Genomic DNA, 12,366 nt, shown 5'->3' on the forward strand with positions numbered 1-12,366 from the left:
GATTTTGTTCAGCTTTGACACTTGAAAATGGATAGTTTGGAAAGAGAGGAGATTTTCTTTCCATAGGACTAGTTTAGTCAAGTAAGTGGCCTTGGAGGGCCTAAGGTGTTACTATGAAAGTTAAGATATTTGGGAGTCTACATGGTCTCTGACTCATGCCCAACGAGATTCATCTTAGAAGGATTTAGGGGTGTAGCACTATCTGAAATCAAATGAAATTATGGTAGATTATTTTCCCAGATGTTCCTAGGTATACAATTCTATTAAAAAGTTTCTCAATATGTGGTCCCTGAACCAGTAGCATTGGCATCCCCTGAGAGCTTTTTAGAAATGTAAATTTTCAAGACCCACCAAAACTACTTAATCGAAACTTCTTGGGGAGGTCTCACCAATCTAAAAGGTAACATCCATATGTTGCTGATGTGTGCTGTGTGTTCTCCTCAAACATAATAAAAGTGAGTAAGAACTTTAATGTGATGCTAGTCTAAGAAACCATTTAGAATCCTAAAGAAGTAAAGCTAAAGATGGGACAACTAAAGAAAATGCATTGGAGGGACCCAAAATAAAAGCTGAAGGAGCCTATAGCTATAGCAAGGGTAACAGGCAAGGGTGACAACTATTAGACTCTAGGCAGCATCCCGTGGGCAAAAGTGAGCCTTATGAGAGATACTGTAACAGCAGCTAGCAACAGCATCATAGTGGTCATCATCAACATCATGTACTGCCTGAGAACACATGATCTCCAGACGCTGGGCTAAAGGCTTACATACACCATCTAATTTATTACTTATAATAAATTTAAAGTATTTAAAACATTTAACTTTACCTCTACTTTACATATAGCAAAACTAAGCCTTAGAGAAATTAAGTGGTTTGCCCCCAAATTTATTTAAGTAGTGAGAAGAAAAAATTGAGATTCTAACAAGGCAGTGTAAATGCAAAGCCCATCTTTGAACTGCTATTCTTTAGTGATATCCCAGAGCATCTTTGAGCAAAGGGTGGCCTAACAACTGAGCAAGGAAAAAGACCACAGTATTTATTTAATGACTAGTTAAATTAGATTTGCAGAAACCATGGAAGGTGAGCAAAGTAGAACTTGAAAAACTCAAAAGATCCTTATATTCTGAAGGCAGGTGCTATGGGGTTAGAGGGAAGAAGGATGACAGCCCCATCTAGAAGCAGAATCTTTGAGGTGGAAGAAACATGTTATGGTTGAGGCATAGAGCAATAAGTGATATGAACAAACATCATAAAGAAAAGGAACCCATGACATAATCACAAAATTGAATATCCTAAGGGGAAGTGGTTCATCCATCTGGTCCTAAAGATCAAATGTCAGTATCCATATAATTGTCCAAAAAATCCCCCTTCATGACTCAGGCTCAAAGAGGAGATAATCCTTTCTTCATCTCCCTCTGTTGCTCATTTTCTGTTTCAAAGAAATATGGTTAAAATGAAAATTCAGTAATATCTTGAATTGGACAGATATAGGTATGAAACTCTGTCCTCAGTCAATAGGGATTCTTGAGCAAGCTCCTAATTATTTCTGAACTTTAAGCTTTTGCATGTCTATAAGAAAGTTATTAACATGAACTTAATAATATTATCAGAATTAAATGAGACAAAGAATAAATAATACCTGGCACTTAGTAGGTTCATCTCCATCCCTTAATATTAAGTTAAATTGAAGTTAATTTCACTTGTGCTGATATGACATGGAGGTGTACACAGTAGAATCTACCCTAGTTCTAGCTCTAACTCTTTCAAGATGGTCATGTTTATAGCTGAAAAGTATGCAGATAAATAAGTAAGAAGGGGGACGACATTAGGCATTTGGCACTAAGAGCACAGATGTAAATATAAATGTGGTAATTTCTAAAGTTGTAATAAAAATATTTCCATTCCAGTAAAAAGTGCTTCACATTTGATTCCAGGTTGTCTTGGCTTCAAACTACTCCCTGAACTCTTCATGTGATCTTGAGCAAGTAACCTAAATTTAATGAACTTCTGTTTCCTCATCTAGAAACCAAGGGATACAATATTTAGATTGCCCAATTTTATTCAGTATAGGACAATACATGATTTCTAGTGTGGTCTCTACTGGCTTTTCAATGACATGAAAGGCTGTAAAGGTACAAATGTTGCACAGAAATTTCATAATATAATGTGAAGTTGGCTATTAGATAAAATCTGTTCTAAGGGACCTTAAGTAAACTGGTTATCTCTTCTCCCTCTGCCATCGAGGTAGAACTTCTTTTGTTTTGAGATATGTGTGTGTTCGTATGTGTGTGTGTATGTGAATGTGTGTGCTTGTGTTTTGAAGGAGTTGGTAAATTAACTCCTTACATACTTAGAATTCTCTAGTTATGTTTAAACATTTAAGTGGGGTGACTGAGATCCAAGCCCTGGTGTCTCTTGTTATTAGAGCTCGAGGACTCTCTATTAAACTAAAAGGAAAGCATTCTATGCTTTGGCTATCATAGGATCTTTGCAAGTCAGTAGACATGCCTTTTAAAAGCAATAAAATGAAGCTGTCAGCCATTGCAAATGGACCAAGATGAAGATCACATGACTAAACCACCCCTGCACCAGGCAGTCTCTGATGTATTTTACTCCAGTTTCAATCTATTAATCAGAGGAGTTGGAAGAGCAATAATTTAAACGCTGCAATAATCAATTCCATAACACATTAATAGAGGCTAGAGTCAAACTTTGCCACACCACTGACTACACTGGAATCTTGACAGGAGCTCTAGGGCCATGCCTAATTTGCATTAAATTTACATAAAATTGTAAATCAAGAATACATGAACATAGCCCTAATATTTGTTAGTGCTTAGATCTTTCTTGTTAGATGGATTTAAACTCCTGGTGTTTCGACTTTGCTTGCAATAAAATTGTGCAGCTGATCAGTTTTGTTCTTTCTATAATTATGGGGAAAGAGACCTACGAGAGTTATAGTTTGAGTTTTCATCTTGTAAAACTATGACTCAGATGTGCCCTTGGAAACCCCAGTCTAGGAGCAGATTGTCCCCGATGACTTTGCAGATCCTTGTCACTGAATTTGCTCACAAATAACTTGCCATTAGATGGAGACACAAACTAGATAGAAAGCTGACCAGCTGAGAGGATGCTGATGCCTCTAGAAATTTCTATTTTTTCAAACAACATCTACTATCATAAAAATAGATAATTAGTGATATTCTTTAGGCTAATGACAGATAAAAATCAGACCTTCAGATAAGAATCTAGTACTTAACAGCATGATAAAGTAGACTTCACATGGTCTTAAGTATTCTTTGTGTAGTGCTCCTCTTTCAACTTATTCCAACAGCTGTGGCCTTTGCTGTGTGTTTTCACACTCAGTGCTAGGAGAAAACATTCTCACCAAGGGTACTGGCTCCAGTGGCAAGACTCATCTCTCTATATTCTCCTTAGTACTCTCATTTTAAGTCTATTCTTTTATAGAGAAAATAGATACTTAAGTGCCATAATGTATTTGGAATTGTTCTTTTTTTCCCCCCCAGAAAGGATTATGCACGTATTTTATATATCGTAATTATTCTCTGCCTCCCACCTCTCCTTTACCACTCACCTATCCCACTGTTTTCTTACCTTGCACGATCAAGTAAACTTGAGAGGTCTTGGGCTCATGCTGTGTCTGAACTGAACAAGTGTAAGAACCCTCGTCATAGACATCCACCTTCTGGATTCGGAGGCTGTATTCCAGAGAATGGCGTTTCTCCAGCTCAACCCGGGGGTCCAGAGACCACTTGTCATGCCCAGCAAAAATGATGCCAGAACGGTTCAACCAGGCCACCTTCGAATTCTTGTCCTCTACAACGCACCTGGCAGAGCAGAATAACAACATTAGAGTCTTAGCCATTCCTGCATTTGCATTCCCTCTCCACATGATTCGACTCGACAAGACCAGTCAAGAAAAATAATTATATGCAGGATAAACCATTGTTATGCTGTTTCTTAGACTCTTAAGTATCATTACTATTTGTCCTTTAACATCTAATTACCAACCAATGGATGGATGTCATTATATTAGACTCAATACAGCAATAAACAATCTGAGTATGAGTAATGCAGGCAAATAAAGTTAAATGAGTATTGATTTCCCACTGGGTTATCTTCTTGTCTAGGAAAAGGTCATTCATACAGAACTCCATCTGTTTAAGTAACTTTGAGAATTAAATGATTGATAATGTGGCACATTTACTCAGTTCTGAATTGTACTTATTCTTTCATAAGTATTTTCTAAGTCTTGTGTGATGATATATTCAAGTTACACCCCACCACTGTAAGATTTAGACTAGATTTCAGAGTTCACATCTGATTCATATGAGTTTAGAATGCCCACTCTCAAGAGTAAGAAGTGTGTAAAGTAGGTCTAAGGGTAACTGGGTAGATGTTGTGTCAAGGTAATCAAAGTTAGCATCACCTTGCCTAAATATAGTTCCAACAATTGAGGGCAGCAAGTTTTCTGCTAGCAAGAGACAACTTGCTACCAGCATTTCTGGCCACTTTAGAATGAAGTCGATCTCTTATGAGAGATGAAGAAACCAATTTTGTAGTTCCTAGTCCAAGAAAGGTGAAGAAAAAATGCTTATGTGAATGACTACTTATTTTAGAAACCTAACAGTCTCTTTCTGAAACTTAAAAGGACAAAGAATACAGATTAGTGGAGAAGGGGTAAAAATTTCACGGTGAGTGCAGTTTTCTTCAATTCTAGCAAGAATCTGGAAATGAAAAAATTCAAGCAAAAAAAAAAGAAAAAGAAAAAAAACAACTCTCTGTATCACTTTGGCAAGATTTATATCTGCCCCACAGGAAGATTGTCCCAGACACTGTTCACCGCTGCAGAGCCAGCTGCTCCGCACTCTGAGGAATGAGGGATGGACAGAAGGAGCCAGGGGCATAACAGCAAAACAATTAAAACACCATGTTCCCCTGTATTTTCCAAACCAAGTTAAACCCAGGTTTCCTCTCAGGTCAAAACAGCCAGGCATAGAGATTCCACACCCATGCAAAGATAGGAAATTGATGTTTTATCCACAGGCTGTCCACTGTAGGGATACAGAGGCCAATTTGTATCTTTCATGAAAACAAGAAAAGCTGAGTGTTTTAAAAATTCCTCATCTATGGTACAGAAGACCTCTTACCCCATTAATTGTTGGTGAATTATATATTTTATTTGGCATAATTATTTAACTGTTTGGGTGCCATGGTATATAGGTCTTTCTTTTCCTCCCCATTTATTTATTTTCATGAACACAAGTAGATTAAGGTATCATTTAGTATCTCTATTACTCAATATTTGTTTCTCTGCCATACGGATATTATTGGGATTAATTATACGCATTCGATAATTTAGAACATCTCCATGAGGAAGTGCAAAGCTAACTTCATGGATACTTGCTGCTTCTTTCCAGAATCTAATTTACTTTTCCTGTTCTATTTTGTATGACATCATTTCTCTGTCATTGATGATATTGTGACACTCCTCGACATAGAATCATTTATAAATTAAATGCACTGTTTGCTGTCTTCTAGATCATAAATGAAGTTGTTGATGTAGATTCACTGTTTTTCTTTTCTACTGAGAAGAATGAAAATGTACCTCTATAAATGGATTTTAAATCTTCTATCACATTTTTCCTTGTACTTTTCTCATCTACACAGCTCAACACAGCAGTGAGCAGATATACTACATCATGGGGATGTATTTTGAATGCTCCTTAGCCTAGCATATGGCCCTAATATGCTCATTTTGAAAAAAAAAAAAAGAATACTATATAACGTATTTTACATAAAAATAACCTAGCATTCAAATAAAGATAGAAATAAAGATAAAAATAACCTAGCATTCAAATAAAGATAGAAATTTCCCTTATTCATTAAGGCACCTCCCCAAACTAATCTGGCATAAAACAGTAAATGCCTGGTAAATGCCTCTTGTGAGAACTAACAGTGTCACACATGGTTATCTATATTCCACTCTCCTCCCCCAATCCCAAGCTCTACAGCATCCACAAATGAATTGGGCAAATTTTCTTATCAGCACAAAGTAGAGTGTCTAAGAAAGGTCTTTAGGGTTCTTTCTATATTTTGGCAATTTTTGTCAATGAGAAAGTTAAAATTACCACACAGATCATTATTAAAAATTATTCTCTAGAGGATTCAAATGTATCTTGCCTAAAGAAGTAATTGACTATTTCAACAAAATTGCCAGACCTATAAAAATGTATCTACTGAAACAATACATTATGCAGAAATTTAGCTATGATAATCTTCATAACATCTTATTTTTACATTATATTTCATCTATATTTATTCTTTAAAATTTATCTTTTACATCCAAATAAGTGTGTTAGAATTCACGCACATACATATACATTTATTTATACTTTTTTCTAAATCAGTATATAATTGGCCAACTCCAAGCACCAGAGCACAAGGTAGTACTTTTTCAAAGGATACCACTCCTCTAGATATTTAAGGGTTCTTTTTTTATGTAGTCAATAGTTTCAAAGTAAATGCACTGACTCTATAAACTCGCTAATCATCTTTCTACAATATGACTAAAACTTTCATACTGAAAAATGAGCAAATTTCAGAACTAATTAATTTTAAAATCTTGACTTAAGGTAGCAACTATTTTAAACCATAAGAAGTGCACACAAGAAAGTATATGGTAAAAGTCATAGTCCCAATTTGTAGAACTTCTGTTTGTTAAGTGAAAATATCCATTTACACAGGGTACGCACAGAATGCCTAGCTATTTGGAAATGAGGAACTCTTGATTAAATGTAGACCCAGGCTCCCGACATGTACAAACTAGTAAGCATCATGAGCTTGCATCTAGGAGGTAAGCTGGCTTCACCGTGCATTAGGTATGCTTGCAGAGTAAACGAGAATTCTCATGCTATCATATTATAATAATGAATTATCCTCTACTCAGAATGCTACTTCAGTACTAGACAATCTAGTTCAAAACTGGATACCTAATAATTTTTTTCCTCCAAAATCAGCCTTGGCAAAATCAGGAACAGTGTGAATGAAGATAAGTGTATTAAAAATCTGTGTTTTGTGTTCTTTGGGTTTAATAGAACACTTCCTCCAGGAGCTCAAGATGTTGCAAATCATTATAGGATTTAGCCCTAAGGATGGGCTAAAGGAGAGTAGATGTCGTTGCTAAAAAGGGAGGGACAGAGGATATCCTTCCACTCGAGGTGGGATTTCTGTCAGGCTGCTGAGGGCATGAGGTATAATATAGAGTGCCACCTCTTCAGGACATCTTCTCTCATTAGTATCTGATCCTCTTACATGGCTCCTTCTTATCACCTCATTATAATCCACAATGCATTAGAGTTATTTGTATTAATCTTTCCTCACAAGCTTATTTATGACAGTGACCCTCCTAGAATTCACCCATGGCACCTTAATGGGTCCTAGCAGCATAAATCCACCATGTATAAGGAGGCACTCACTAAAATGTAGAATAAATAAACTGAATTTAATTTAACAAATTGCTATCAGGTAAATTATCAAATATTTGTTTAAATGTCTAGTAGGTACAGAATAGAAGGATAACTATTTTAACTTTTCTTAAGAAAATTAAAATGATCAGATACAAAGGGAAAATTCAAAGAGAATTACTATGTGTGGCAAAGGAGATTTAAAAATGTGCTCAGTGTTTCCACTGTGAAGAAAGATCATCCCTGGGAATTAAATAATCTAAATTGCATGTGAAAACAAGCAAAAAGAAGCATAAAACACTAGATAATCACTTTTGTGGGTTCCTCATTTTAACCATGAATCCCAAAATATCTTGTGAGTTATTTACCTAAACTATGAACTTTTGATTTTTAAAAACCGGCTTTAAAAATATAAGAGAAAAGGCAAGCAAACAAATTTCTATCTTCTCTGTTCAGTATATCTCAATCCATAAAACTGTCACAAAAAATCAATGCACCCATAAAAATCTCAGTATTCGATCTCTGAAAACATTTTACACCAGATATATTATGTACACTTATACACACAGGTACATTGACAATTCCACTCATACTTCATAAATCTGGAGATTATGCTTTCAAAACAGTGAATATAATTGGAGGCAGAAAAAAATGCTAAATTCGGTTTGTGCCAATAGCTTACTTAATAGCATATTTACTAACAGTATATCCATGATGTAAGTGATACACATCTACCAGATATTAAACCTATTCAATTGCTAATAGACACATATCTTCATTTTTTAACAAGAATTACTGTCTGCTAAGAATATATCAACTCAGTATTATTAGAATTTATCCCAACTTAAACTTTCCTCCATTTCTGAAGAGTACAATCTGGTATTTACTCACCGATAACAAAGAATTACATTTTATTTAATCTCTCACTAGTTATCTATTCTCATACTTTTTTAATTATAAGGACTGAGGGAAGTGGAACAGGAGGAGTAAGAGATTTGTTTCTTAAATTAAAAAAGAACAGTTAAATGAATGGTTCTCAAATGGGTGCAATTTGTGCTTCCCGATGATATTTGATAATATGTGGAGACATTTTTTGGTTATAACAACTGGAGTGGGGAGGTTGCTTCTACTATCTAGTGGGTAGAGCCCAAGGATGTTGTTAAATATCTTATAATGTAAAGGAACCCCCCACCACCAACACACACTTCCATGACAATGACATATTCCATCTAAAATGTTAACAGGGTCAAAACTGAAAAACCCTTAATTAGCCCTTGGTCTCTTTGTTTAAATATCCAGAAACACAGGGCAAACATCTATAGTGCAATGGTGTTTTTTCACAAACACATATGCTTCTTAATTTACCAAGCTCTTAATTCCCACTAGCAATATAAAACAGAAAGCAACAAATGAACAAACAAGACAAACAAAAGACTCACACACAGACAACAGTATCATGGTTACCAGAGGGAAAGAAGGTTGGGAAAAGTAGAAGAGGGTAAAGGGGGTCAAATATATGGTGATGGAAGGAGACTTGACTTTAGGTGGTGAACACGCAATGCGACATATAGATAATGTATTACAGAATTATATACTTGAAGCTTATGCAATCTTATTCACCAGTATCACTCCAATAAATTTAATAAAATTGAAAAAAATCTCTGAATTATAAGTCAAGTTCATGACAGAGACACTACAATAAAGACTAGTGATGTTCTGGTTATAAGTTTACCTTTTTTTTTTTTTGATATTTGTGATTCTTCCTCTTTTAAAAGATGTAGAATAATTCATGATGTAGATGGAAGAGAAATCTTCAAGAATGTGTTAGCCATTTTTTTTTATGTTGTTTGCTTTGTAATTTTAGCCCTACGAACAAAACCCTTAGTGAATCAGCAAGACTATCATAGACTCATCACCTTGTAGAAGGAAAGATGCTTGGTCTGAGAAGTAATGCTGTACAGTCCCAGCATTAGAGTGTGGACTTGAGAAGAGTTCCAAGTAGAGCATGAAATAAAGTATGAAATATCCCAGATTCTTCTGAGTCAGCAGTTTTCAGTCTATCATATTATTTTAAGTATAATAAATTCCAACAACATATATGCAAACATATTGAAAAAAAGACAAATTAGTTAAAAGCCAAAGTTAAAGAATTTTGAATTATTAATCATTTTAGATCCCTGCTTCATTACCATGTTCTAAGACTTTTTTTTTTAATTTAGTGCCATGAAAATACAATTATCCAATACTAGTACCTAAAAATCTCATATTGAGTATACAAATTTGCACACCCACACACACACGTTTTTATAGCAACAACATAAACTTCTCAAACTGAAATCCTAAATAATTCTTTTTTTATTAAAATTATTGGGGTGACATTGATCAACAAAATCCAATAAGTTTCAAGTGTACAATTCAACAGTATGCTGTATATATATCGCATTGTGTTTTCACCATCCATACGTTCTAAAATGAAACACAGTAAGAAATAAGAGAATCGTGGGGACTCACTGCTTAACCTTAGACACTAATCTCTGCCTGCAACAAGAAGCTTCAGCTCTCTAGCTACCTTGTTCCCATCTCTACTTCTTTCCAGACTTGACTTCTTGCTTTGAACCTGCCTATTCTCTTGGCTTCATTCTCTTGTTCTTGTGTATGTCTGCTCTCTTAATCTTGATCCTCCTGAACCAGAAACTGATATGCACATGTGTATATGTGCACACACCAAGTAGGGGTGGACATTCAAGAGAGAGTGAGGACACAGAAGTAGTAAACCACAGGAATCAGATTCATTGAATCTATCTCTGGTCACATTGATTCAGAAATGTGTACACACCTGACGGAGTGTTAGAATAAAAGACATACTGTTTAGTTCCTGAAGAGAATGGATTTTAGTTCTGGCCTTCAGTCTATTTCCTACTGGAACACAGGTTAAGTCATTTAGCCTTTTGGTAACTTAGTTTTTTTTGTAAGTAAAGTGAGGCTAATGATACTTACCCCAACCTCTTAGAACTACTCTTAGACTAGTGCTATCAATAAAAATAGGTAATATAAATGGAAACATTTCATAAGATGTAAAACAATATCTATGCTTATAGTAATTCTCTCTCATGGTAGAGTATGATAGACAAGAAGAAAACAGTCACACACAGGGATGATTATAAAGGAAAATACTAATTTCTCTAAGTCATTCGAAAAAGTTTATCTCTTTATAGAGTATAACGACACCCACTAAATATGTGTTATTACTCAGACTCTGATCAATCACGTATCTCTTTAAATTCTTAATTGTCGTTAGTTATTTGCACATGCCATATTGGTAAAACACCCTTTCTGTGATTGTGTACTACTTATCAGAATGATTTATCACCTAGAAGAGCATGAAAGAATCCACAGTGGCAAATGGTAAAGCAGGACAGGCTGTGTCATCCCTGAAACAATGAGAAAGGTTCCCTAGATATGCTTTTTTCTCTATCACTAGGAAGCCTCTTGACCAGCCATATATGCACTTATATATACATATATATGCTATATTTATTGCTATATTTTCAGGTTCATCTTGAAGAAGCATAAATGCATATTTCCATGCAGATGGTACAGGTGAGGAGAAGGGCAGAACCGCTAAATTAAGTGTTGAGCATGCCTCAACGAACAGACAATTCTAGGGCAGTCTGTGCTCCTCCTGGTGTCACAACTGTATCATCTCTATATTTACATAGAAGAAAAAAATGGAAAAAAAAGAAAGACAGGAATTCTAAAAAGACACCAAAGTTAAGGCTGAGACTGGAGAAAACTGATTCCTATCCCAGTCACAGCTGGAGTTAGGATCAATCCCAAGAACATTTATAAATGGTTGAAAAACAGCTCTCCTAAGGTCTTTCCAAGAGTTTCCAAGTCACTTTAGAAAATAAATCATCTTCTTTTTAATCACATCACAACTCATGGTCCCCATTTTCTCGTCAGTGGTGAAGTGAAAAGTCAGGTTCCATAGTTTCATAGCTCTAGGCAAGTTACTTAGAAAAGAACGGCAGAAGGGTGGGGTGGTTCCGGGTTCATGCTGACGAGTCAGTTGCTGGTTTGCATTCTAGCTCCATCATATGCTCACTCTGTGATCATGGGACATTTGCTTAACTCCTCTGTGCCTGAGTTTCCTCATCTGTAAAATGAAGACTATAATAGTATCTTCTTCAATAGGTAATTGTAATGTTTACTTGGGTTAATTATAAATACATAGAGGAGTACGTGGTCCTAAATGTGTCCACTATTACTGAAGAGCTCTAGTGTTTTTTCTCAGCAAAACAGGAATAATAACTCCTGTGACTGTGTTTATTAAATGAGCTAAAGTTTTGAGTACCCAGTGAGCTTTGGAAGAGTCTAATAAATTTCTTTGCTGGTCACTTTTCATAATTTGAATCATGGACAATCATTCTGTAGAAATCCCTTTTGGGGGGGCTAAATCTAGCAACCTCCAAATATTGTTGTTTAATCCAATTCCTTTCTTATTAATAGGCACCTCCAGGGAGACTTCCTTTTAGGGGCTTACGTTCTCTTGCATCTTGTCCCTCTGGTCAGCAATTGGTCCCCTAAAGCTCATAGGGTTAAACTGAAAGAAGGATGACACAGCATGGTTTGAGTGCAGCAGTGCAAATCGAGGTTCTAATGCCATCCATGAAATATTTTTAAAAGATTTTGGCATGCCCGTGCATAGGCAGCTCAGGCCTTAAATGCCTCACAACTTTTGATCAGATCTAGTTAGAACCCATGCAAAGCTCTTTCTTCAGGGTGGCCTGAACAGAGGACAACAAGTGATTCATGCTATACTTTTTGATCTGCTGAGATATACTTGGCAGAATTGGGGTTCCTCCTGGAATAGATGAGG

At 35.7% G+C, this 12,366-nt stretch overlaps 1 protein-coding gene across 6 annotated transcripts in view; it reads right to left on the reverse strand.

Moving 5' to 3' along the window:
* The window catches only part of LSAMP (limbic system associated membrane protein), a 570,870-nt gene that overhangs the window by 253,671 nt on the left and 304,833 nt on the right, over positions 1-12,366 (reverse strand). For all 6 annotated transcript variants that reach the window (XM_039843062.1, XM_039843061.1, XM_039843065.1 and 3 more), the window contains exon 2: positions 3,616-3,848. In XM_039843062.1, the coding sequence (XP_039698996.1) occupies positions 3,616-3,848 (233 nt within the window). The remainder of the gene's footprint in view (positions 1-3,615; positions 3,849-12,366) is intronic.

The sequence above is a fragment of the Pteropus medius genome, unplaced genomic scaffold (genome assembly GCF_902729225.1).
Source record: "Pteropus medius unplaced genomic scaffold, Ma_sr-lr_union100, whole genome shotgun sequence".
NCBI lineage: Eukaryota > Metazoa > Chordata > Mammalia > Chiroptera > Pteropodidae > Pteropus > Pteropus medius.